The following is a 26,217-nucleotide window of genomic DNA, read 5'->3' on the forward strand; positions in this document are numbered from 1 at the left end:
TTTAACGAGAGCCCAGGGAAGAAAGGGAAATAGATCCTGACATGGTAAGGACTAGAAAGCTGGAGAACTGTATGTAACTAGCATGCCCCCTTCTGAACCTGGCTCAGAAAGGGGTGCAAATCATGGCAGTCTGTGTCTATCTGCCTAGCCAACCCTTATCGCCATAACATCCGAGCTCCTTTCCTCACCTAGCTTGTTTCAAGGAGCATGTCCTGTGCGCTGAGCACTGACATCAGAGAAGGCCTTGCCCGCCCAGTACCTGTCCATGTAGACTTGGCAGATCTGCTCACTTCCCTAGGAGGGGCTGCTATATTCTGTCCTTTCTCATTCAGCCGCTGCAGCATGATGGTCTCTGTCTTCTCCCCAAACACGCTGGATCTGCCAGTGCAAATAAACGTTATTAGCATGGGGCTTAAACCTGGTTTTGCTTTGCAAGAGACACTCTATCAGACACAGTCTCTGTGGTAAGCGAACCCACGGCAGCCTGGTTCGGAAGGCCCTAGAGAGAGGATTCTGAGCCCAAGCAACGGGACATTTAATCTAGCACCAACCTCAGGCAACTCTGTGGCAGATAAGAAGTTTTTCTTCTTTTAAAGGTGAGTGCTTCTTGAGAGAGCCAGTCCTCCCTGCTACCAGCCTGCTCAATAGGAATCACTAACGTCATGCACTGCAATCACGGGCAAGATAAAACTGCTTCCCTCCCCAAGTTATAGCACCATCAGGCAGTGGGATCTGCTAATGTCCCACTGGGCCACCTGGTTTGATTCACCGCCTCCAGAGAAGGGACAGCAGGAGTGCAAGGCTGCTCAGGTTTCTGCTGATGACTTTCGGAAATTGCTCTTCCAGCAGCCTTCTCACGGTGCCCCCAACGCAGATCCCTGCGCAGATGGTTCAGACTGATGGACTCTGTTACTTTCCTGTCTTTGCTGGCACTGTTTAAACTAGGCTATAAACCCAGATACCAGGAGATCACAGCTCAGCCAGGCACAGAGCAGTATCTGTGCTGGGATGGCTCTGGACAGATGGGCTTTTCTCTCGTGTTGGAAAAGAGAAAGCCATGGCTGAGCTTCAAATCCTCTCTCTCCCCCCTCCTCCCCAGCGTTGTTGCTGTGGAGCTGCCCTCGGGCAGAGTCGACCTGCACCAGTGGCACTCACTGAGCAGCTCAAAGGAAATAGCTACAAGAGACGCTTCTGCTGCCTCTGGAGGCGCCTTCACCAAGGTGCGCGCCTGCAGCCCCGTGGCTCTTACCATGGCCCGGCTGCGTCTCTTTGCCCTCTGAGGCCCCAGCCATGCCAGAAGCTGGAGCCAGGTCGGGGTAGGAGCCACATGGGGGGCGGTGGGCCAGGGGCTGCTCTCGGGCCCCTCCCACACTGGGCAGGTAGAGGGGCCCGGGCTCCCCAGCCCAGCTCCGGCTTGACTGGGGGGGGGGCGGTCGGTCTTGGAGGCAGGGCTGGCTTTAGGCCAATTCCCCCAAATCGGGCCCCATGCCTAAGAGGGCCCCGCACCCAGTGAGAATCTCTTCCCTGGCTAGAGGCGCCTTTTTAATTTTTACTCACCTGGCAGCACTCCAGGTATTCGACAGCACTTTGGCGGTGGGTTCTTCGCTTGCTCTGGGTCTTCGGCGGCTGGTCCTTCAGTGCCACTGAAGACCTGCAGTGCACGAAGGACCCGCTGCAGAAGTGCCACCGAAGACTTGGAGCACTGCCCGGTGAATACAAGCCCCATGTGTTTTTTTACATATATATATTTAATAGTCATCCCTGTTCAAATTGGGCCCTGCACTTCCTAAAGCTTACCCTGCTTGGGGCAGGGGGGGCCAAGGAGGGGGCAGAGCCTCATGGCTCACCCTCTTTTAGGCAGAATCCGTCGCCCCTGTCCCCTACATTCCTGGCGGGAGGGCAGGGGCCCAGGAGCTGCTCGTTCACCACACCTTGTTTAAGCGGTCTCTTTTCCCTGTATACTTACAGGCCTGAGATCAGGTCCGTTTCAGCTCTGGCATACTGCCCCGTATCCTGGGAGATGCCGCTAGCTCCATCGGCTAGGATCTGTCGTATTAGATCTTCATCTGAGAGGGACAGACAACAACAGGCAGGAAAGTTAGCCCCCCCCAAGCGCTAACCAGCTCCCTCTCCCTGTTAACGGGCCTGCTTGATCTGTTCCCAGCACCTCTCAGTAGAATGAGGGAGGGCTTCAGGCCAGTTTCCACACAGGTGAAACTACAGGGGTCCCCTCCTGCACAGCCACCTTGAACCTCCTCCTATGGCTCCCCACCTGCCCCCCAGTATCACTCCTGCGCCCAGTGTGAACCTGCTCGGGCACCTGGATGGATGCATGAATTGGGGAGCGCCCTCTTTTAGGGTCACTTCAGGGGCTCACGGCTGAGGATGCTGGTGCTCCATGACCAACGAGGATGTGCAGGTCCCTGGGGAATTCAGACACCCTGGCGGTAAGAGTCTCCCCTTGCTCCCAGGGTCTGACAGCAGGGTAATGCCATGGGTTCAGTGAACTCGCCCCCTGGGCATGAGAGCAGCCCCAGGTCCAAGCAGCCCCTGGGCCCAGAGTCCGACTGCCTGCCCATGCTGACGCTGGGCCAGGCGGTGACAGGAAACAGGTCTTCACCTGCAGCTCAGCTGCCCCGGGCCAGTGCAGGATTGCTCCCTGCCGCCCAGCTCCTAGGGCATTAGCCTCTCTGCTTTTAAAGGCCTTGTATTAAAAAGAGCTCTGAGGCAAATGCAGACCCTGTCCTGGGGGGTTTTCAGTTAAAGTGCAGCATGGCCTCCTCTGCTGGGATGAAAGCTGGCTGGGGGCCCAGGACAGTCGGGAGGGTGGGGGATGCAAGCCAGGGTAGGAACAGGTCATGCTCAGACACAGGGGAGCAAGGTGATGTCTGAGAGCCAGAGTGCCTCCTTCCCAAGCCCTGAGGGCTGGGGCAGCCTGCTCCGAGCAGGATTTGCAGCCAGTGACTTGCTGCAGTCCCGAGTCCTTGACCCGTTCTGGTCACGTTTGGATTTGGACTCCCAATATAAGGAGAAAAGTCTAATGGGTCCATTGATCACTTGGCTGAACCAAATGGCCTTTTGCTCCTTCAACCAGGGAGCCGTGGTGCCAGCTCTGAGGAGTCATCGCAGGGTGCCCTGGCCAAAGGAGGCAGCGATAACCCTGCTACTATGAGCGCAACTCTTCAGTTGCCATCGGTGATAGGTGGGCCGAATCCAGACACCCTCGCTCAGACCAATTGCCTGTCGCAGTCAAGGGATCGGGCCCAGGACTTTTAGCTTAGCACCGTCCCCTTTCACAGTGGTCAAGGGCAGGGGTGGTGAAGGCTGGTGTATTGGACGCAGGAAACTGAAGGAGTCACTGACTTTAGGACCAGAAATAAGTGGGGTTCCAATGCACAAAACTCACCCGACTCGGTCTCTGCGTCCAGGCATATCTGCCCAGGGTAGCGAGGTCTAGACAGCAGGGAAGCGCTAAGGCCAAATGCCCCCCCCTCGCAGCGCTACCGGAGCAAAGCGCCCTGCCAGTGCTACAGCACACTGCTCTCACCCCCACCTGAGGCAGAGAAGTATTTGGTCTGCCCGTGGTGCAAGCCAAGCGACAAGCTGTCCTCCTCGGCCGGCAGAGGCACCTCGAGCCCCAGATGGCGGCTGGCCCGTCCCCGCTTCAGCTTCTGGATGGTGTTGCCCATGATGGAGGGGTCGCTGAGGAGATCTGGCCAATTGAGCAGGGCCTCATTGGAGTGCCACCGAATCAGACTGTGGGACAGAAGGCAGAGCGGGATGTTCCCAGGTAGGCAGTGGGGGAGAGAGAGTGAGCGCTGTGTATTAATAGCCAGGATAATGGTCTCCAGGGGGATTTGTATCAGAAGCCAGCGTCCTGCCTTCCAGACGCATTGGTTTATTGTGTTTGCTAATCAATACACGCAAGCAGGGCAGAACCCCTGCCCCTGGGAGACATCAAAATGCAGCCTGTGTTGGCAGTAAAGCTGACAGATGCGCCTCACCTCTTAGCCACAAAAAATGACCAACCACAATAAAATCGAGCCATTTGCCCACTGACATTAGTCAGGGCTTGATGTCTCACACTCCCCAACCCACAATTTACTGTCTTCCATGAAAGGAAGTGTCTGCGCACACACTCAGGGCCCATACAAATGCAGAATCCCTGCTGGCTTTCATCCCTGGCAGTTTGCTCACCTTTTTGAATCGTCCAGGAACAAATCAGTTTTGGTTTGCTCAGAAAAGGCCTGTGGGGAAGAAGCAGAATGAGTTTGTCACCAAACACTGGCTGGGTTTTGGTTAAAATCACAGCTGATCAACGCTGCAGGGCCAGGGGCTCTCCAAGGGGGTCAGGCAGGAGAAATGGCAGCAGGGAGGGGCCAGCCTCGTGGTTTGGGAATAGGACTGGAAGCCAGGCAGCCACTCACTGGCCCTGATCCTGACTCGTGCTATGTCTTTAGGCAATTCATAGCACCTCTCTGCCTCCATTTCCCACTGTAGAAGGTGAGGGTGCACCGGGCCAATCAGGGTATTAACGTGTAACAGACAGAAAGCGCTGGATGGATGCTGAGTATCAGTAAGTGCCTTGGGTAGGTGGGAGGCTGAGAGCATGCTGCTCTCACTCTGCATGGCTTCCACCCCTCCCTTACTCATCAGGGACTCAGCCAGGGGCAGTGCCGTGTGCCACGTCCCACTCTTCCCTGTACATGCAAATTAACTCATGACACCGCTCCACAGCCACACACAGGGACAGGAGGAGGCTGAATGGCGCCTGGAGGGGCCGGGGAAAGCACTCGGAACTGCCCGCTCTGTGCCTCCATTAGGCCCGTCGCCTGCTTACCTCAGCCCGGATCCCGGGGAAGGTGAGGAAGGAGCTCTCCAGGAGCGAGGAGTCCAGGTAGTTATCGATCTCTAAGGACTGCTGGTCCGAGTGCGTCAGGGTGTGGCTGATGGACGCCTGCACAAGAGGCGTGGAGGGGAGGGTGAGGCCATTGTTCTGGCTAAGAAATAGGTCTCGCTTGTATAATTAATGTACGCCCCCCCCTTCAGGTCTGGCACCACCTACGCTGGTGCTCCAGGCCGCAGCGCCCCCTTCCGCTGCCCCATCCATCAGCTCAGTGAGCAGATGCTCTTGACCTGCCCTACGTGTTACACCAGCAAATAAAGGGCTTGGTAGCACAACGGTGCGCGTGGCCCCATCGGCACCCTGAAACGGGCAACCCTGGTCTGCCTGGCAACAGTGAGAGGAAAACCAGGTGAGCGCCCCAAACCCACGCGGGTTTTTCAAATACCTCCCAGGGCAGCTCTCACCAGCCAATGCTTACAAGTCAATGACACCAGTGCCTGGTTGCGGGCATGGTGCCCCCGAGTCTGAAGTCTCCCCCAGCCAAGGGCATCCCAGCACAGGAACGGCTTGCACTCTCCTGCTGTATTAGTCTCTAAGGTGCCACAAGTACTCCTGTTCTGATTCCTGTTGTGTCCATCACCCCCTCCCCTCACGACTTTCTGTGAGTCTCTCCTATGGTGCTTGCCTCCCATCGTTCTTCAGTGCAATTGGCCTATTCCCACTTGGGGTTTTGTTCTGGTCTCACCTGCCCTGGCTCTGGATCGCAGACTGCCTGATGTGTCTGTGGGACTGGATCTCTATCATTTATACCCCTGGCAGCCTACTGGAGCCAGAGGAGCAACAGCTGATTTATGAGGGTGTGAGTGAAAGGAGAATCAAAGCTGCTATTTGTATGTGCACGGAATGCTTCTGTAGCATCGCCATGGGCCGGATTCTGTGCCTCTTACTTATGTCCATGCTGTTACTCCTGAAGTAAGATACTACACAATGGGAATAAGGATGACAGCTGCTGGCCCTCTATAAGCAAATCTGTTGTCATAAAACACCCCTTGAAAGTAAGTGATTATTACTTCCCTGTTACCTTGCTACGAGCCATCCTGAAGAGGAATAAAATGACCAGGTACAATGGATAGACCACAATGCTGGACACCAAACCCACAGCCACGGTGTCAACGCTGAGCGGGATCAGGTTGGAAACAGCCACGTGACTGGAGAAGGTCAGGAAAAGGAGAGAGATGTCAGAACTAACATCACCTGTGTCACCACCTGAACTAGGGAGCCAGCGTTTGGAAGGGAAAAGCCATTTTTAAAGGGACACTGTCGAGAAGACATTGCTGGCTCCACTGGGAGTTTTGGGTGTGCAAGGAACACAGAATAGAGCCCTGGCTTAGGCTCAGCTGCTCCCAGGTATTTAGGTTCTAAATCACAACAGGACTGGATTTGAAATGGGTGGCACCTCAAAGGTACCTGCCTAACTTGGAGGAGCTGGCACAGAAAGCTTTTCGCCTGGCGTTATTGGTACCAAAGTGAAGGGCTGTTGTGGTCTGGCGAAATTCTGATTATGCAGCAAACAACCGCAGCTGCTGCTGACCTGCTCTGTTCCTGTCTCTCTCGGGCTCATTTTTAGATGCTTTGTTACTTTGCTTTTTACCAGGATATAAAAAGCCTCCCAAGTCCCGACCCACAGAACAAATCAGGGTCAGGCTACTGGAAAAATTCCACCCCAGAGTTGTGTCTCTCTGCTGCTTTCTGCCAGGAGTCCCTACACATGGCACTTGTGTCCAGAGCAAGCGGGACACCTTCACAGCTGCTTCTTAACCCCATCACAAGTGTCAGGAGGGAGAATATTGGCAAGGTCTGAAATCCTTTTCCACAGGCAGAATTAAGAGGGGTGGTGGTGGAAGGGTAGGTTACAAGGTGGTAAGGTGGAGCCAAAGAGAGAAAGACAGCAGCAAGATCTCGCCACCCAGGCTCTTCTATGAGGCCCATCCTAGATCAAGGGTCAGGGGCTTCACAGGATCATGGTCCGTGTGCCACACAGCCAGGTGACTGCACAGGCCATTACCAGGCAGGACATGGGCTGGGTGCTGCTAGACCAGGGCAGAGGCTTGGTAAGGTGATCCCGAGAGACTAGGAGCAGCGCGGTAGGATGTGCGACCCACCTGAGATGGACATCTCCCACCACACCGTACCACACGGCGTTGGCACAGAGGAAGAGGAAGATGAGGGCGGAGCAGCAGGTGGCTCTCTGCACCCGAGTGAAGCGGCTACGTGGGGGCCGGTCCCACATGGAGAGCCAGACGTGCTTCTCGAAGAAACCCCGCTGCAGCTCCGCAACAAAGATCCGAGGGAAGCTCCTCAATTCCGTCTCGCCTGAATGCCAGGAAAAGAGAGCCAGGGTCAGGCTGAGCAGGTGAGAGCCACGATCTGCAGAGAGGGCCATTCCGTGCCCTAGATCCACCAGCCCTCAGAGCTGGGGCTCCTGGGGGCCTGTGCTGTGCTGGCCAGGACCCATCCCTCAGAACTGGGGCTCCTGGGGGCCTGTGCTGTGAGGCCGGAACCCATCCCTCAGTCCTGGGGTTCACAGCGACCTGCGTGGTAAGGCTGGGACCCATTGCTCAGAGCTGGGGCTTCTGGGGGCCTGTGTGGTGAGGCCGGGACCCAACCCTCTGAGCTGGGGCTCACAGGGGCCTGGGGGTGAGACCAGGACCCATCCCTCAGAGCTGGGGTTCACGGGGGCCTGTGTGGTGAGACCAGGACCCATCCCTCAATGCTGGGGCTCACGGGGGCCCATGTGGTGAGGCTGGCACCCATCCCTCAGAACTGGGGCTCACAGGCACCTGGGGGGTGAGGCCAGCACCCATCCCTCAGAGCTGGAGCTCACGGGGGCCTGGAGGGTGAGGCCGAGACCCATCCCTCAGAGCTGGGGTTCACGGGGGCCTGTGTGGTGAGACCGGCACCCATCCCTCAGAGCTGGGGTTTCATTGTGGCCTCCTTCTTTGCCACATATGCTCTGGTAGTGGAGAAGACAGAGCCAGAGCAGGTAAAAGGCAGGCAGAAGCCAGCAGAGCACCTCCAATCTCGAGCCAGTGTGAGGGCACTGATGGGGAGCCCATGATGTCACTCTTTTGGCATTCGCTACGAAATAACAAGCCCCAAAGTCCCACGAACTGCCCTGCCCTCCTCCTTGTATCCCATGAACACTGAATGCTCCAGGCCGCATGTCCCAGCAGCCAAGCACTCACTGGCGGCATAGACCTCCTTCTCCACCATGCCGTCGTTCTCCTCGCTCTCCACGGACAGCCAGTCATTCACCAGGAAGAAGTAGCTCTTGCTGGTCTGCAGGTCTTGGACTATGATGTGCTGCAGGTACCAAGAAGGGCTGAGTCCTAAGAGCAGGGAAACAGAGCGAGGTGGCTCATGGCAGACCATCCCTCTGCAGGGGCACAGAGGTTGCCATGCAGTATCAATAGCTGCACAGCCCCGGGGACGAGATCAGGAGAGTAATAACAGTCAGTAATGCTTATCAATTGCATTCCTCATCCCTATGGGACTGGGTGGCATGCAGGTGCTATTGTCTGGGGCACTCTGGAAGGGCCTAAGACAGACACTTCCATCTCAAAGCACTTTACAAATGTAGGTAAATAGAATATAGCCCCAATCTGCAGTAGCTGAGGCACCAAGGACATCTGTGAAAATCATTTTGAGGCTTGCATGTTGATTTACGCACCTAATTCCAGGCAACCCCGTTGGAAAACGTCAGCCCATGTGTCTATGGTTGGGCATTCAAAATTAGAGTCCTTTGGCAAACATGGCCTTAAGAGCGTTTCCCAAGGAAATGCAGTGATAGAGCTGGAGCTAGCACTCAGGTCCCCTGGCTGCCAGCCCCATGCCCCGGCCACTGGACAATAATGTCTCTCCGCGGTGTGGTGTGTGCTAAGGCAGTGAATGTTCTTCATTATCCGTCAGAGTTCATCAACTTCCCAGCACAATCCCTCATGCAAGAATGGTTGCTCGTGCAGGATTTCTGGGGGTAGCCAAGAGTGGCACAGGCAGAAACCTTGCAAGAAGATCGAATACCATGGGTCTGATTCAGATCTCACACCAGTTTACACCAGTGTAAACCACCAGCCCGATGGTGATCGTCCAAACCTGGCACACCTGCCCAGGCCTCACCTTTGTTGTCATGCCAGATGCGGATTTTCCAGACGCTGCCCAGGCTCTGCTCCGTCGCAATCTGAAAAACATCGAGGCTGTTGCGGTGGAAAGCGTTCTCCCCATCCAGATGCCTGTGACCGCTTTTATTATCCACGCCGTACAGGGTGATCCCCACATGGGCGGTGGTACCTGGCAGGAGTTAACAGGAAGGCTCAGTTTGGCAGATCCCATCCAGTGCAGAGTTCTCTCCCCCCAACCCTGTGACCAAATGAAATGGCCCTTTTGAGAGGCCACCCAGAGACCCGCAAGAAATTAACAAGCTTGTATTCATGGTTGCTGCTTGGCCTCCTCACACCCAGAGATAGGGTTACACACAGCTTGGAAGAGCCTGCTGGTTAGATTGGATTGATACATGGGCTTTAGTATGTTTCCTTCTGAGATGGGATGTGAGCTAATGTTCTTTAACTTGCTGACATCCTGGTGGGAGGAGATGTTTGTTCTGGATGTTCTTTCCACGGAGTGGCTGAAAGGCTTGTTTTCTTTGACTACTCCCCGGGACCAGCTGCCAGACACTCCTTGTTTCACCTGGGCCACCTAAATGTCCCCTGCTCGCCTATAAGGATCCAGACATGGTGACAGGGCATGAGCCTGCTACCAGGGAAGCCATTGGCATCAATGAGAGCAGCTGTCCGACAGTGACACCCGGGCATTCTGTACAGATGCTCAATCAACACTCCCAGATTATAGCCGCTCGAGTTTCAAAGTCCAAAGACGATGTTTCTAGTGGTTGTGGCTGCTATCCCAGCCCAAGCTTTCTGCCTCCTACCTCCTCACTGCTAAGAGAGACTCAGGGACCAGAGTGAAGCGATTAATTGTGCTGGCGATGCACATAAAGCAGGAGAGAATCCAACTCACTGTCTTATAGCAGCACTGGCCCCAAAGGGCCAGCTGGAGTAAAACAAGGCTGTCCCTGAAACGATCAGGAACCACGAGCGACGTCTCAACAAAATGAGAAGAGGAGAAACTGTGCCTAATCATGGAAGAAAGGAGCAAGAGGGCATCGTGCTGCAGAGCCATCGCCCCCGATCAGGAACAGGCAGAGCTGATAAATGGACACAGGATCAAGCCCCAAGCCCAGTATGAACACTCGTCCTCTGTGGATCATTCTTATATTTGACACTTACCTGAGGGCTGTTTCCTTTTTACGCTGCGGCAGCTCATCATGCCAGCAAAGTCTCATTGACTTGGCCTGAATTGAAAACGTCTCAAAGACATACATGGGTGCTTTCAGCAGAATTGCGAGAAGGAGCTGGACCATGGCAGAATCACTCAACCCCTTTCAGAGCTGGAAACACCTTCCAGATACTCAGGGGCAACCCTCCCTCACTGCTCCAGAGAACCCTGGGAAAATTCTGTGCCATGCCAGGGGATTTGCTGTGATGCGGTGCCTAGAAGTCTCAAAGGGCTAATATGGAGGCTACCCCACAGTCAGCCATTCCAGAGAGTGACGCTGTTACTGACCTGATCCTCTGCCCCAGCCAGTTTTCACCAGGATCTCATATTTGTACATCCCGTTCTTCCCGCAGAATGGAATCACCCCCACACGATTAATGTCGATCAGGTCCAGTTTGTGCACAATCAGCATGGCCACAGAGTATGTCACAAAGCAGACGGCACATGTCAGCAAAACGATGTAGTTGAGACCCGGGCCAGGAGCCTAAGCAAAATGAAAGATATTGAAAGATGCTTTTCCCTCCCCAAGCTCTTCCCTTCACAACCTCAGGCTCACTGCCTCGCTGACTGCAATAACAATAAGTAACAAATATCTTCTTACATAGTGACGTCCATCCTGCAGGCTCCCTAACTGGAGTACAGACTATGCAGATGCACATCAGTCACTTTGCTCACTGCTGAAATGCATCCACCTCTGGAGTGGAATTCAGCAGCTGTCCAGGGCTTCATGCAGGAAAGTGCTGAACGCCTCTAGCTCCCCTTGACATCACTTACAGAGCTACAGAAAAGACTGAACTCCATCAGAAGGCACAGAGCACCTGGCAGGAGCTGCTTCCAAAAGTGTAAAACGAAACTATGCAACAGTTTTGGGCAGGAAGGGAAGAACTCTGTATCCAACTGAAACAGTGGCAAAAATGATAAGGTAAGCAAAATGCAACCAGAATTTGGCCAGGACACTGGGGCTTAACCACCCTACACTCAGTAAAAGTGCTATGGGATTTTTAATGACTACAATTGGTCAGGACCGATGTGTGCGTCTCTCTGAAACAAGGCACCTCCCACAGCAAAGCTCCCAAGGGGGCTATGCTGGGGCAACTCAGAGAGGAACACCACCAGCCTCAGTCTTTCTGGTTGGTCTCCCATCCAAGCATAGGTCAGGCATGACTCTACTTAGCTTGTGAGATGTGTTGAGAGAAGCACTTGTTTTTTCAAGCAGGCACATTCAAAAGCCAGCAAGCTGCTAATTTATCCAGTCTGCAGGAAAGCTCCAGTGTCTGGTTTTTGTTTTTACTCACAGGAAATATGAATTGGACAGAGTTTGGGGGAACAAACAGGCTGGCTCCAAAGGCCGTCAGGTGTTGGGTTAAGCACACAGCCTGATCCGGGCTGGTCTCCTCCAATGGGATGATGCCTTCCGTCTTCCACCTCCTCTCCTGCTCACAGAAGTACTGGCACAAGGAGGTGTATAAACTCAGGGTCACCTCCACTGGCGACCAACTGAAATGGTTTGTGATGTTGAAGTAATAGTCCTTGGTAGTGTCATCAGTACTAAAAAGAGAAGAGCAAGCACGGGGCTGCTTATCCGCCAGCCCCTGGATGAGCCACAAATCCCTATCCTGAGCAGATCTATGGCACACAAGTGTCTTTCCGTGCAAACAGCCCTGCTGCGTGGAGAGCAATTGACTCGGTACCAACTTCTGTGCAAAGCGACTTAGGAAAACGGATTCTACTAATGGTGAGTAATTTAAGAGTCCTTTTGCTGTGGAGAAACCCATGGGCTCCCCAAGGCTTTATTACTTATTATTGTTTGTACGTCTATTAGTCATGGACTAGGAGCCCGGTGTGGTAGGTGCAATAATTATAGTGCACATTCTCCTCTTTTTTGCAAAAGCGAATAGGTGGCACAGCTATCCCACTACCCCTTAACTGCATTACCCTGACCCAGGTGATGCTTCCATAGTGGGCCTGGGAAAGGATTTGTTCATTAAGACTATGAATCCCTCTTTGAGAGTCTCTTGTTACCAAAAGCCTTGGAAGTCGTGCTAAATTACACAACAGTGGCTCTACCCTGGCCCCACCTAGTCCCAGATCACCAACTTTCTTCTTGGGAAACACCTAGGAGTGCTTCATAAATAATGGGAGGCATAAACATTTATTGCTGTGGGAAAAAAAATATTTCAACTCCTGAAGTTGTACTAATGAGTAACACAATGAAAAAGAAAGGTTGGATCCCAAAATCTAACAGTACAATAATAATACTAAACTTTTATATAGAACTTTACATGTTCAAAGTGCCATGCAGACCTGAACTACGTGGGCAGGTGGGTGGGTGAATATCAATATCCCCATTTTACAGATGGGGAAAATGAGGAACAGAGGCCAAAGGTGATTTGCCAAAGGCCACACAATAAGTCAAGAGTCAGTATTAGAACTCAGGACCAGCCAGTGCCTAGCTCACTCCTCCAGACCATAAGTTCTGTGGGACTCTCCAGTAGGTGATCTGTGCTGAACCATTAATGCATCTGTAACAGGGCAGTCTGTTCCTTTTAAGGGCAGTTCCAATGCACAGGCATTCTGGGATGTGTAGTTCTCTGGATCACATGACCAAACTAGGAGCAAGCTCTGCTGGGAAAGGGGCAGGTGACAGTCAAGTGACAGCAGTATATAAGGCAAGCCTCTTGCTTAGTTAGGAGAGAGGTTCAAGGGAGTCGGTGGGTGTGTGAGCTGCCCCATAGTAGCTATCCAGGGATGGGTAGACTGGGAGCAACAGCCAGGATGGGCTAAGAGTAAGGAGCCTGGCTGGGGCCTAGGAGCAGAATCCAGGCGGGGCCAGGGGGTGAATGGAGCATGAGAAGGAAGAGGTCTGGGCAGCACATTCACAATGTAGGGTTGAGGTCTAGGTTGGCACCGGTGCTCATGTAGGTGTTCCCTGCAATGCAGGGAGGGAGGAAGGAAGCCCCTTACTCAGCTTGCATCATCAGGGTGAAAGAGCCATTGAGTTCTGGAATGAGCCTCCTGCAGTGGTGACCCCCAGAGAGGGAGGTGGTGCAGACCCCTGCCTCAGTTGTGTGAATAAATTGAGCTTGGGGAAGGGGTGCTGAAGGTTTGCTTGGAGCCGGGGGAGGGAGCAAAGGTTACTGGGAAAGGAGCTGCAGCACTGGGAGGCTGTTCCCTTGGAGTGGGGAGAAGTTGGGCAGGTGCTCAAGGGAGGCTGGGCCCTAGTAAAGAAGCTGAGCGGGAGGGTTATAGTAATGACACTGGGACTCTGCCTGGGATGCTGCTTTCCTGGAAAGGAGACGTCTTCTCATTTTGGCCAGATGGGGAAAAGCACCAAATTGTCCTACCAGCAGAGGGACACATATGCTGGCAGGAACTAGACTTCGAGCGAGGGGAGACCGGAGCAGCAGATGTGCTTGACGCCAGAATGAGTAAGCTGCCCCCAAAAGCTTATGGTCTAAAGCCACGAGCAAAAGCCGGGGCTAGGGTTTACCCGGGGGGGGGGTGTTTTCTCTTACATTGGGGAAATGAAGAAAGTGTAGCGCTTGTGGTCCCGTCTCTCCACAGCCTCCAGCCCGATCTTCTTGGCCGCGCTGCAGTTGTTCTCGTTGGGCGCAGGCGAGGGAGAGAGGTAGGCTGCGATGAATGGCTCCAGCTCACTCGAGATGTAACGATCTGGGCAGCAAGGGGAAGAGAGAATGGAAAGCACTTTACAAACCCCCAGCATGGCTTTACTTGCACGGGCCCCGATCCTGCTGACTTCAGCAGGTGTCTTGTTTGAGTGGGGGCTGCTAGATTGGACCTGTGATATTTACAGAAGTGAATGTTAAGTGCCACTGCTCTTGGTACCACGCTCACATGTCAGCAGCCCATACAGGACTGGTTGGAAGGATCCATCCTGAGAGATGCAGAGCACCTGCTGCTAAGGGTTTACATGCCTTCCGCTCCCATTGCCCTCTGCAGGGAGGGAGGTGGCTCTGGGCCTTTGGTGCTGAGGAACAAATGCTCAGTCCCGCTGTATCTTAGCATGTCACTAATGCCAGAGGTAACCCACAGGCCATTCTCATCCCGTGCAGCTTAATTTGCATTTGTGTACCATTAGCTCCAGCCCTCCAAGGGGGAAATGCTCGACTGGGGTTTAACCCTGTGTCAGCAAAGTCAGCGGGAGCAGGCCCAGACCCACCTGACATTCCTCCTGCAAGAGGAGAGTGGCACCAAGTGTGCAGGGAAAGAGCAGCCAGGCAAAGGTAGCATATCCTGCAATGTCTGACATACCCTAGTAAAGCCTGGAGCTAGGTTCTGCCAGGCTCTTGCAAGGACGCAGGGGTGAGAGTAAGGAACTTCCTCCACCACTTATGCAGCTCACAGAAGGGCCAGGTGGAACGGCAGCTCCTCGGCTCAGAGGAGTGCGGCCGGCTCTCTAATTAGATATCACCCCTCCCCTCTGCAGCAGGGAATGGGAATTCTAAGCATGATCCTCTCACCCTCTAGCGGCGGGGAGTCCACAGAGACTATGATATACCAGTCCTAGCGCAGCTAGACTCTCTGAGCATTTGGAAAGCATCTACCCTGCCCAATGTCACTGGAACACATGGACGAAGCTCTGAGGCTGCTATATGCCAACAGGATTCTCCTTTGGCTCCAATGGTTCAGGCCTGTGCTCCTGGAGAGCAAAGGATTTGAGCTCTAGTTCCACTGGGGAGGTGACTCCCATATGTCCATGACTTGCAGTGCAGCTCTCAATCCTGATCCCTTGCTGCACTGTGCTCAGGTGTTGTGCTTGACTTGTCCTTGCCCTGTAGCAAATCTCGTTTAGCATGCAGGCCCCAGGTCCTGTGCTCTCTCAGTCCTTCAGATGAAAAATATATCGAACAGTAGAAAAAGTGCAGTACCTACCATTTAAGACTCTGTAGGTGAGCTGGAAATGCAATCCTGCTTCTCTGTTGTTGTTTTCTGTCATAACAACTAGGTTCACCGAAGTCTTTCCCTGAATGATTGCAGAGCCAGCGGAGATGTTCGTCATGCCATTGTTCGATACCATCACAGTGATGGCCTTCTCTGCGTCCAGACTCCCAATGGGAATCTGGGTCCCGTTGTTGGTTTGAAACTCCATGGAGGCCACCTCTGTGGACACGGTGTAGTTGCTGATGTAGCCAAAGGGGAAGGGGTTGGAGTCCATCCGGAACATGACCTGGATCACGTCAGTCAGGTCGGAGAAGGTAGTGTTGAAGGCCTGGGGGATGGAGAACTGGCAGTCCAATGTGTTCTCATAGCAGAGCAAGTTGAAGGGATCAGACCGTTTGCCTTTGGCCACGATTTCTCCTCCCACCAATTCAAGGGGCTCCTCATTTAGCACCCGGGACTTCATGAGGATGCGCATCAGGCTGGAGGACAGCCTGTAGGCTTGGGAAGCTACTTGTAAGCGGTGGGGATCGTTGCACAATTCCTGGAGTTTTGACTCCTGTGGAACTGTGTTGACGAGGTGTATTAAGTCCCCTGTAAGGAGAGAGGTAAAATAGCAAACAGAATAGCAGTGAGTACCACAGTCTAGGCAACATTCAACTCCTTCTCACAACCATCAGGAAAGCTCCTTCCTTACTGGCTTTCTATTGGACTACAGCATTGTGACACACGACCTTCCACAATGAAAGCGCTACATCGTCCATAACTAAACATACAGCGCCCTTCTGCATCGCTGTGTTTTCTCTAATCTGTGGTGTGGTTAAGACTTGAAGTTATAAGATCCTTATGTGGGCTTTCTCTTCCTTCTGTGAAAGGGCTGAGAGAAAAGTGGATAGAGGGAAATAGACACATAGAACCCACATAACAAACCCCTGGAACTATAGAGAGTAATACCATTACAAACACAGCCCATTGCAATTATGTCAATAAAGGGCCTTTCTTTAGAGGTAACCTGAAGATGATGTCATCCGCCGAGGCCAATGGAGTTTCCATAAGCACATCTGCCAAGGATGAAGCCCAGCTTGATGCTGTGCATGGCAGCCCGCACATCTGGAAGCTGCCTCTGTTATCCTCAAGCTTCCTATAAAAGGGCTGTTCCCTAGAGTATCAACTACTTCATTAATTCAGGGGCTGTCAGTTTCAAATGTCCCAGCAGGACGACAGTGGGAAAATCAGAGAGATGATAAATTACAGGTGGGCCCAACCTACAGATTCAGATTTTTCTCAAAGCCTGGAGGGGGATGCTATTCAAATGGAGCGCTTGGCACTGGCCTACCTCTGTGATAAACACCAGCTGTAGGCAGCCTTTGCTCAGGACATCTCCCAGCCAGGAGAAGGCCCAAGAAACCTTTCCCAGCTTTTCTAGCCTGGTCCTTCCCTGATCATCTTTTTAAAATCTACCCCCCGTCCACGCAGTGACATCCGTGCCCGGAACACCTCCTAGAGAATGTCCCTGTTGCTTGGGGACCCCCAGAACTGACCCATAATGTTGAGGATGTTGTCTGCGATGGCTGTTGGTGTCATGATGCCCTGAGTGGTTTCACCCTGGAGGATGGCCATCATGCTCTCCAGCTTGTTCAAGGTCCCAGTCAGACATGATCTGCAGAGAAGCTCCTTGCTCGCCACCTGCCATTAGAAATCCAGCAGAAATCAATTCTGTATAAAAGGCAGCAGCAGCAGTGCATGGTACTTACTGGGTTCAGTCCCACAAAGTGCTGAGTGCTCTGGCTCTGAGACTACTCACATGCATCTAGTTCAGCCTGTGCTAAGGAGTGCTGCTGGATCGGGACCGTGCACCCCGTGCGCCACATCTGTAATATTTCTCTTCAGATTGTACTTTATCCACAAACAAGTCCACTGGATACCATAATCTACCTATCTACTGGACGTCTAGAGTTCCGTTCACTGTGTTACCTAGGCAACTCACACTGCAATAACCGCCTGTCTAGCGGTAGCGATGCCAGGCAGGGCACCCAAGTCCCTAGGGTTCTGACACCAGGAGTGAATGTGTCTCTTGTTGTTGCTCCTTTCAAGTTGTTACCTCAGGGCTGAATTTTACTCCTGTTGAAGTCAACCAGAGGCGGTTGGGCTTTTTCCATTGTCTTCAATGGGAGGAGGATTTGGCTCTAACTGAATCCATCTCCAACATTCAAACATGTCCTAGAACTGTGGGAGGGATTTCACCACCCAGTTTTGATGACCGTCCCTCCCATCCACTCCCAGATGTGTCTAAGAAACAGAATGTTCTATGTTTTAAGCATGGGCTTGAGTCTGCAGCACACTCGGCAGGCTGGATGGGAATAATCTACGAAACACATGGAAGCGGTTACCACCACCCAGCTCCTAGCTCCTCTTCTTTTTGTCATCAGAGGATTCACCACAGATGTCAGAACGACTTGCAGCACAAAGGGGTGTGAAAGCCCCATGGCTTGTATTTGTTCATTAATATACAGCCCCATTTACAGAGATATAAGAGGACCTCTCTCTACCCTGAGGATCTTACTATCTAAATAAGAGACAGCATCAGCATGTAACATGAAAACAAGTTACACAGAGCAGAGGAAGGAAGAGCGGGAACAGCAAAAAGGAGTCACGGGAGAACTGCTCCAGGGAGACTGTTACCCAAGGAGCAGAGCTGACGTGAAATATTTTCCAGTCAGAAAAAGTGGTTTTTGTCAAAATAGAAACTCTCTGTGGGGAAAAATATTAAAATTAACATTTTTCTCCCCAATAGGGAGAATAGAAACAAGCAGTTTAATTTTGAGCCAACATTTCTAAAAACAAACAAAAAAGTTACTTTAAAATGATGCCTTTTTTCCCTATTTTTCCAATTTCAAACTTTTTGTTCTGTGTCTTTTTTTTTGGTTGCTATTTCAGCTTTTTCTTTTGGCTCAGAATGTCAAACCTGACCACGGGACAAAAACTCCATCCCCTGACCAGCTCCACTACAGTCCAATGAGGTGCTGGATTGCAGGTTCATGAGAAGAGGTCGAGTGTGTCTCGTGCTAGTAAAATCCAGCAGAGGAAAGTGATGTATGGGGCCAGAATTCAGGGCAGGGACAGAGGCAGAAGAGAAAGCAGTGACTTTGGAGAGAAAGATCCTTGGATGAGCTGTTTGAAGCAAAGGGGGTCACGGGACAAGGATTTTGAGAGTGACGCTCAGCAGCGGTATGTTTGATTCATGTCAGGCCACGTTCCCAATGAGTGAGCTCGCGGAGCTATTTATGGGTATGAGGGAGGTGCTCAGAAATCACGGTGATGGGCGAGCAAAGCCTCACAGCCCCTTTGAGAGATAGGGGAGGAGGAGTAGCCGGCTGATTGGCTGGCCACTCAAAGCCAAGCCCATTTAATAGCCAATCGGCTGACTACCCAAAGCCAACCCCATTAAATAGCCAGGCTCATTCGTTTGATGCCCAGCTGATGAAGCATAAAAAGCCCCTCTTGAATCCAGCAGGGAGCAGCCCCAGCACTAGGAAGCAGGGTCCACCAGCTAGGCTGACACAGTGTGGAATCCAATACTTTAAATGATGACAGGCTCAGAGCCTCCTGCTGCCAAGCAGCTATGCCAGGGCTGTTTCCAGAGGACAGGTATAAATTTGTTGGTAACATCTGCAGGGGATGAGCGCACATTCATCTCCCGCTGCCTTTCGAGAATGATAGATGAGAAAAAGGTAGCAATGATAATGCTTGCACTTAAAGATGGATGGAGAGAAACACACAAACCCTACAGATGTCACTGACAAATTATACCTGTCCTCTGTGTATGATCAACGTGTGTGTATGTGCGCGAAGCTGAAACGGAACAAGGAATGGCCAGAGCGACCCTTTCTTTCCATTACTCAGCGTCAGAGCAGAATGAGGCTGGAGGGTCTCATACCAAGCACTGAGCAAGGGCAGCGGAGATCTGCTGGATATCATCCACAGTGTTCACATTCAGGGAGATGAGGGTCTCGGTGATGTTCCTCCGTGTCCAGGTGCGAAGATCTAGTTCGTTCCCAGCCTCGGCTTCTGAGCCCATCAAGTGCTCGTGCTTAGGGGAAACAAAAGCGGGGGGGGGGGGGGGGGGTAATCAGAATCTTGCAGAACAGGAGCTTCAGCACTCAACCACAAATTTCCATTGTAGCATTTAATGACTTTCCAGCTGGGAGTCTCTGATATCTGGGTTCTCGGCAGGCTCAGCCAGGGCTGCTGCTGCTGCTGGATACAATTTGAAAGTTAAAAAGCCTCTTTGCATTCTGCTGCCAGTGGAAAATATAACTGGAAGCACGACAGGAAACAGTCTCAGTAGCACAGGGTAAGAGGCACTCTTGCAGTGTCAGTGAAAGAGTCTTCTCCTCTGCAGCTTCTGCCAGCTCTGAGACCATTCCTGCCTCTCTCCAGCTGGTCACGTTTCAAAGCTGATATGGGATCGTATCAGATCTCCTCTCTTGCCTATGCTGTTTGTTGGGCCATTCAGTGGGCCCAGCTTTCAACAGAGCGTTCCAGTCTAATTCTGTGATTCAGATGGGCAATTTAATAGGGCACCCCTGTTCTGCAGGTTTAAATTGGTACCGAGGTGCATACAACTGGCATTTACACAGCAAAGCACAAAGCGGGGTACCCAGATGGAGATCCAGATGCTCTGTGTAAGTGGCCATGTTTTGAAAATTAGGCTCCCCAGCTGCACCCCTACAGTGTGTTAGGGATACACAATTTTATGCTATGGACAATCCAGGTGGGTTAGATGGGCACAGGCATCTGTGCCCACTGTACTGCCATGGAGTAGTCCATGGCTGGAGTTCAGGGCCTGTTCTCTTGTTCCCCATTCACCTAATGGTCTGGGATTTCTGAGGAAGCCATGTGCTCAGTCCTTCAGAGATGGGGAAGGGAGAGCCCTGTGGTGACTTCCTGAGGAACCGACACTGATTGATAGGCTCTAAAGGATGGGACGAGGCTCATCTGCGGCAAGAAAGAGGGATCCACAAACACCAAGGGCGCTGGGCACCTGCTATGAATGACAATGAACAAAGGGGCAGGGGGAGTTGTGGGGGGAGCCTGGGAAGATGATGGTTAAGAGAGAAAAATCATGAGTTGTACTTTGTGGCCACATGTCAGGAACCCATGGAAGGCTCTGTGTGCGGGTGCAGAGCTGTTCTGCTGACTCATCCTTGCAGTTGGGCCAGGCAGGTCTCAGTGGCACCCACTCAGGTGTATGAAAGCTAGCGAGAGAGGGAGAGCTGAGCAACAGCCAGCCCAAGGGGGAGCTCAGGCTGAGGTTTCTATTGATAAGTGCAGTGTTTAAATTTGGGGTAGAAGACAGTGAGGGAAGGCTGGCTGCATCTGGAGGAGGAAAGTAGGCTATGAGGCTGGGGGTGGGCACAGCATACATTTCCCTCTCCTGGGCCTACTTTGGTGCCCCCTGCTCTCACACACATCATGTGACTGTGACGCACTCAGATCTCCAGCACAGTCCAGCATCCCACAGCAGGTCTCCAACATCTACTAACTTACTTGAGAGACCAGGTGAAACCGTCAGTTTACCTCAGGCCCAAGGTGAGCTCATGGACTGGATGACGGGTAGCCAGCCAACCAGAGCTGGTAGCCAGCCAGGCAGCAGGTCAGACAGCACTGCTTTACCTCATTTAAGATGGTGATGAGGGCCAGAGAGTACTCGATGACGTGCTGTGGGTCCCCCTGCTTCACCAAGCCCTGCAGTACAGTGTCGGTCTGATCGTAGAGCCAATGCGAGAGGCTGTGGACTCCGGCTGCGGAGGTTGGCAAGGTGATGGTCATGGAGCTGGAAGGGGAAGAGGCGCTCGGTTTGTAAAGAGCAGACGGTCGAATGGACCCAAGGGCGATGGGTGTACTCCTCCCCGCGGTAGTGCCTAGAGAGAGTCCTTTGAGCGTCACCGCCTCCTGCTCGGACCCTGGGCATGGACGGCTCTTCTCAGAGCCCAGTCTCACCAGGGAGGGAAGGTCTGTTTCTGAACAGTTGAGACAAGGGGCCAAATTCCTCCCTTGCATAACTCCACATAAGCATTGGATTAGCAGAAGGGAGGTGTTTGACCCTGGGAGTAAAATCTGGGTTCAACTTTAGGGTGTTTAAGAAGAACCCAAGAACTGTCTTCAGTCCACTTAAATTGCAGAGGCGTCAATCCTCTAGAGTCCAGGGGGCATTGCAGCTTGGATTTAGTCCCCTGGGGCCCAATGCATGGGGTTAATGCACTGGGGGGGGGACTTGTGTTTATTCAGTACTGAATGAAAGAAGCGATTGTCAGAAATCAGCCCAGCTGGGACCTGCCCCAGCGACCCCCACCTGGAGTGCACCCACCTGAGCTAAACACAGCTCTGCCCGTGCTTGTCAGCAGTGGGACACAAGGTTATTCTGAGCACCAGCTCCCTGCTGCTTCCAACCTTCTTTAAAGGGTTCTGGCTGCAAAGGAGGGGCAGGATGCAGAGCACACTTGCAGCACAAGCAGGGAGATCTCCAAGATAAATGGGCCAGGTTTCATTTATTCATTTGGCTTTCCCTGCAAGCCATTACTAATAATGCAGCCATTTGTTATGGGTATGAAAGGAACATTAAATTCTTCTTCCACCCAACTGAAATGCAAGTCAGTCATAGCTTCTTTGCCTGATGCACTCCCCACGAACAATATTACTTGTAAAAAAGATATAGCGAGATTTCCCAGAAAACAACACCCTGCCTCAAAAGGGAAGCGTGGCTGTGAATCAAGATGACTGGCCACAGGAACAGTAACTTAGGTGAGGGGAAATGTGCATGCAGGGGGCTTTTTGATCTTTCTTAACAAGGTAGCTTTCATCAAGCTTTACTGCTCTAGCAGCCACATCTGTTAGCTGAGAAGTAAAACTTAAGACATACCTGAAAAGGTCTTTAAAACATTTCCAAATGGTGCTTGTGTTTGATTAAAATGAATGAGGAGAGGAAGTGGGTATCAACAGATGGTTAAAAATAGAGTGAATTTGAGTGTGTCTATCAGTGCTTGTGAGGGCCTGAGGAAGTGTGAGATCCTTCCTCTACCTACAGACCAGGCATGATGGAGGCAGCTGGAATGCAAGTTCCCATCCCATTATGCCTTAACTCAGCCCTTGAGAGGCCACCTGTAAGGACTGGAACTCAGTCTCTGTTGCCCAATATTTCACTGATGCTGTATCTACCACCAGTGCTGGGGGGGTTTCTGAGGTGGGCACCCAGCTTACGAAGGCCTTAGCCCTTGAATAAATATGCCCACTGCACAGCTGCTAAGCCACACTTTGTTATCCAGCCAAGGGGACAGGCTTGTGATTCGCAATTCCTGGATTTTGTGTCCAGCTCAGCCCCTACTTCACCATGCGGCCGTGGGCCTGTTGCTTCCCCTGTCTGTAATAGGAGCACCTTACCGGTTGAGGGCCATGACCGTAGCTCCCAGCTGATCCTGCACGAGCACAGAAACATACACAAGGAAGCTGTTTGCACTGAAGCCTGGTGGGAGGAAGGCGCTGTGCTCAGAGCGGCTGCCTTTGTACATGCCGAACTCCTCACATTGCCCCGCTTTGCAGCGAGTGGCCAGGAGGATATACACCAAGGGGGCCTCTTCGTCCTCTGTGTCTCTCCAGCCTGCAAGCCAAGCACACCGGGCAGTGTCAATGGGATCCGAGCGCACCTCCCAGGCCAGGCCTGTAGTTGCAGCCATTGTCTTCACTAGGGATCAGGCTTTTAAATCCATTATTAACAGCAGCCCGTGCCCTCTCTTCTCCCCTCTGTTACTCTTGTCCCTTGATTTGCATAATACTGTGCAGAGTTACATTGCTGAGTCCCCCTGCCTCTTTACCCTCATCACTAGGGTCCTACCAAATTCATGGCCATGAATGCATCATAGACTGTGTAATCTGGTCCCCCCATGTGAAATCTGGTCTTTTATGTGTTTTTACCCTATGCTATACAGATTTCATGGGGGACACCAGCATTTCTCAAATTGGGGGTCCTGACCCAAAAGGGAGTTGCAGAGGGGTCACAAGGTTATTTTAGCAGGGACATGGTATTGCCACCCTTACTCCTGCACTGCCTTCAGAGCTGGGTGGCTGGAGAGCGCAGGCTGTTGGCCGGGTGGTTATTGTGGGGGGGGGGGGTTGCAGTACTGCTACCCTTACTTCTGAGCTGCTGCTGTCAGCAGCGCTGCTGAGCAACCAGAGAGCAGCAGCTGCTAGCTGGGAACCCAGCTCTGAAGGAAATATCCTGCAAGCAGCAGCGCAGAAGTAAGGGTGACAACACCATACCACGCCACCCTTCCTCCTGTGCTGCTGTTTTACAAGCTGGACAGCTGGAGAGCGGCAGCTGCTGACTGAGGGCCCAGCTCTGCGGCCAGCAGTGCAGAAGTAAGGGTGGCAATATCCCATGCCCTCCTTTCTGCCGCAATGCTGCTGACGACACTCTGCCTTCAGAGCGGGGCTCCCAACCAGCTGCTACTGCTCTCTGGCCACGCAGCTCTGAAGGAAGCGCCACCGCCAGCAGCAGCTCAGAAGTAAGGGTGGCGGTTGCAACCCCCCCTACAATAACCTTGCAACCCCCACCTCCACACACACACTTTTTAGGGTCAGGACCCCTACAATTACAACACTGTGAAATTTCAGATTTAAATAGCTGAAATCGTGAAATTTCAATTTTAAAAATCCTATGACTCTAAAATTGACCAAAATGAATCATGAATTTGGTAGAGCCCTACTCATCACCCCATCCACAGCGAGTGTCCCTGCTGCCCAGACAGGGTGGGACAGACTGAACTAAAGCCTCCAGAGAACTGATAGAGGGATCTGAGGTACAAAGCTCTGATCTGGATTTCTCTCAAGTTTAGGGGTTTTCTGATGTGGGTTTTGGGCCCCAGAACATTTGGTCATAGAGTTTAAGGTCAGAAGGGCCCATCGGACCACCTGGTCTGATTTCCTGTATATCAGAGGCCATCAACTCACACCCTAAACCCAGCCACTGAAATGAGACCAAAGCATCACAGCCCACAGGAGCCTACTCTAGTATGTGCCACGGGCACAGGATAGGCAAGACTGAGGTTCACCAAGGCCCTTGCAATGGCAGGGACGATATCCCCAGATAATCCTGGCAAGTGACCTGCGCCTACATGCTGCAGAGACAGGCAAAACTCCCCAAGGCCCCTGCCAGTCTGACCTGGGGGAAAAGTCTTTCCTGGCCACACCTATGGTAATCAGTGAGACCCTGAGTATGTGAGCAAGAACCAGCCAGCCAAGCCCCTGAGAGAGTTATGGCCAGCCCACCCCATGGCCCAGCTTCAGCTGTGGCCAGCCTTGATGCTTCAGAGGAAGGAGATTAACAAAAAAAACCCAAACAACTCAGAATACCTTGGTGGTAAAAGATCCTTCCTGTCCCCCTAGAGGTGAACCGTTGAAACCCTGAAGCATGAGTTTTAACAATGCAGGAGACCCTACAGAAATCAACATGCCACCGTGGAAATGGCCACGCACTCCCCATAACTCAAGAGCAATAGCAAAACAAGGACGATGCTGTTGTACTGCAGAGGCTGAATACAGTGCATAGCCAAGGTCCCTGACTAGATATAATGTCCTAGACAAAAGCCCTGTAAAAGCTGCTATTAGCCTGAGACCTCAGTGCAAGCCTGTTATAGTCTAACAGGGCATGGCCCACCAGCCTTACGAATGAATGGTTTATTACACTGGATATAGCCCACTGATCTGTATTTTGTATCCAGCACTTTGTCCCTGCTTAACAAATATTACTGCTAATAGCTGCAAACCCAGTAATGCCAAAGGTACAAAGTGTTCATAATTAGATCAGTGATGGCAGATCAAAATATAACAGACATGAAAACTGCATCATTCTTATTCCTCTCTTGCTTTTCCACCTGATCTAAGCTGCAATGTGATCACCATCACAAGAATGACTAGCACTAGAAACCAATTGGCCCACCATCGGAAACATGGAATTCCAGCATTCGTGTACGATAAAGCATGACTCTCTAATACTAATAATTTGGGGGAGAAGGGGGGGAGTTTCAGAGACACTTACTTGCTGGCCCACAGCACTATCTTACATCATTGGGCTAGATATTTTTGTCTCTGTGACTGTGTCAGAAAGAACTTGCAGGAAAGGAAACTATATTTGTGCAGGGAAAGCAGAATGAAATCACACTTTGAGTGGCCTCTAAGTGGTGTCCAGTTTCTGAGTTGTGTGAATGTGGGGATGTAATTGTGGGCACTTACTTTTTTCTCCACACCCAAACCCCAGGTTTATACACACAATCCACTCGCACCAACTAGCTTGACAGGCATTCGGCTACTTGATTTAGATGTGAAAAATGTGTGCATAAATGAATGTTAGAATGTGCCTGCTTGGGGTACAAAAATTGAGTGGAGCCTGCAGTCTGGTACTTGCAAACCTAAGGGTCGGCTTAGGAATAGAAGTGGAGCTGAGAGTAGAGAGTGAGAATTCTGTGGGTCCAAGGAACACGTGTCATAAACAGATAGTTAAGGGTTAAGAAGCTCAGTAAACCTGGCTGACACCTGACCAGAGGACCAAAAGGGGGACAAGATACTTTCAAATCTTGGTGGAGGGAAGTCTTTGTTTGTGCTCTTTGTTTTGGGGGTTGTTCGCTTTTGGGACTAAGAGGGACCAGACGTCAATCCAGGCTCTCCAAATCTTTCTGAATCAGTCTCTCATATTTCAAACTTGTAAGTAATAGCCAGGCAAGGCATGTTAGTCTTATTTTTGTTTTCTCAACTTGTAAATGTTCCTTTTTGCTGAGAGGATTTTTCCTCTGTTTGCTGTAACTTTGAACCTAAGGCTAGAGGGGGTTCCTCTGGGCTATATGAATCTGATTACTCTGTAAAGTATTTTCCATCCTGATTTTACAGAGATATTTTTTACCTTTCTTTCTTTAATTAAAAGCTTTCTTTTTAAGAACCTGATTGATTTTTCCTTGTTTTAAGATCCAAGAGGATTGGATCTGGACTCACCAGGGATTGGTGGGGGGAAAGGAGGGGGGATGGTTAATTTC

The 26,217-nt window shown here is 51.8% G+C and overlaps 1 protein-coding gene across 1 annotated transcript in view; it reads right to left on the reverse strand.

Moving 5' to 3' along the window:
• Positions 1–26,217, reverse strand: part of PKD1 (polycystin 1, transient receptor potential channel interacting) — an 83,334-nt gene that overhangs the window by 19,411 nt on the left and 37,706 nt on the right. The window contains exons 18-34 of the mRNA XM_030577643.1: positions 22,577–22,793; positions 20,813–20,972; positions 19,074–19,226; positions 16,678–16,822; positions 15,131–15,730; positions 13,753–13,909; positions 11,533–11,785; positions 10,526–10,721; positions 9,023–9,193; positions 8,092–8,235; positions 7,009–7,219; positions 5,928–6,054; positions 4,841–4,957; positions 4,198–4,247; positions 3,554–3,756; positions 1,967–2,066; positions 260–378 (exon numbers count right to left, since the gene is read on the reverse strand). Of these exons, the coding sequence (XP_030433503.1) occupies positions 260–378; positions 1,967–2,066; positions 3,554–3,756; positions 4,198–4,247; positions 4,841–4,957; positions 5,928–6,054; positions 7,009–7,219; positions 8,092–8,235; positions 9,023–9,193; positions 10,526–10,721; positions 11,533–11,785; positions 13,753–13,909; positions 15,131–15,730; positions 16,678–16,822; positions 19,074–19,226; positions 20,813–20,972; positions 22,577–22,793 (3,123 nt within the window). The remainder of the gene's footprint in view (positions 1–259; positions 379–1,966; positions 2,067–3,553; positions 3,757–4,197; positions 4,248–4,840; positions 4,958–5,927; positions 6,055–7,008; positions 7,220–8,091; positions 8,236–9,022; positions 9,194–10,525; positions 10,722–11,532; positions 11,786–13,752; positions 13,910–15,130; positions 15,731–16,677; positions 16,823–19,073; positions 19,227–20,812; positions 20,973–22,576; positions 22,794–26,217) is intronic.

The sequence above is a fragment of the Gopherus evgoodei genome, chromosome 10, assembly GCF_007399415.2.
Source record: "Gopherus evgoodei ecotype Sinaloan lineage chromosome 10, rGopEvg1_v1.p, whole genome shotgun sequence".
NCBI classification, from domain to species: Eukaryota; Metazoa; Chordata; order Testudines; family Testudinidae; genus Gopherus; species Gopherus evgoodei.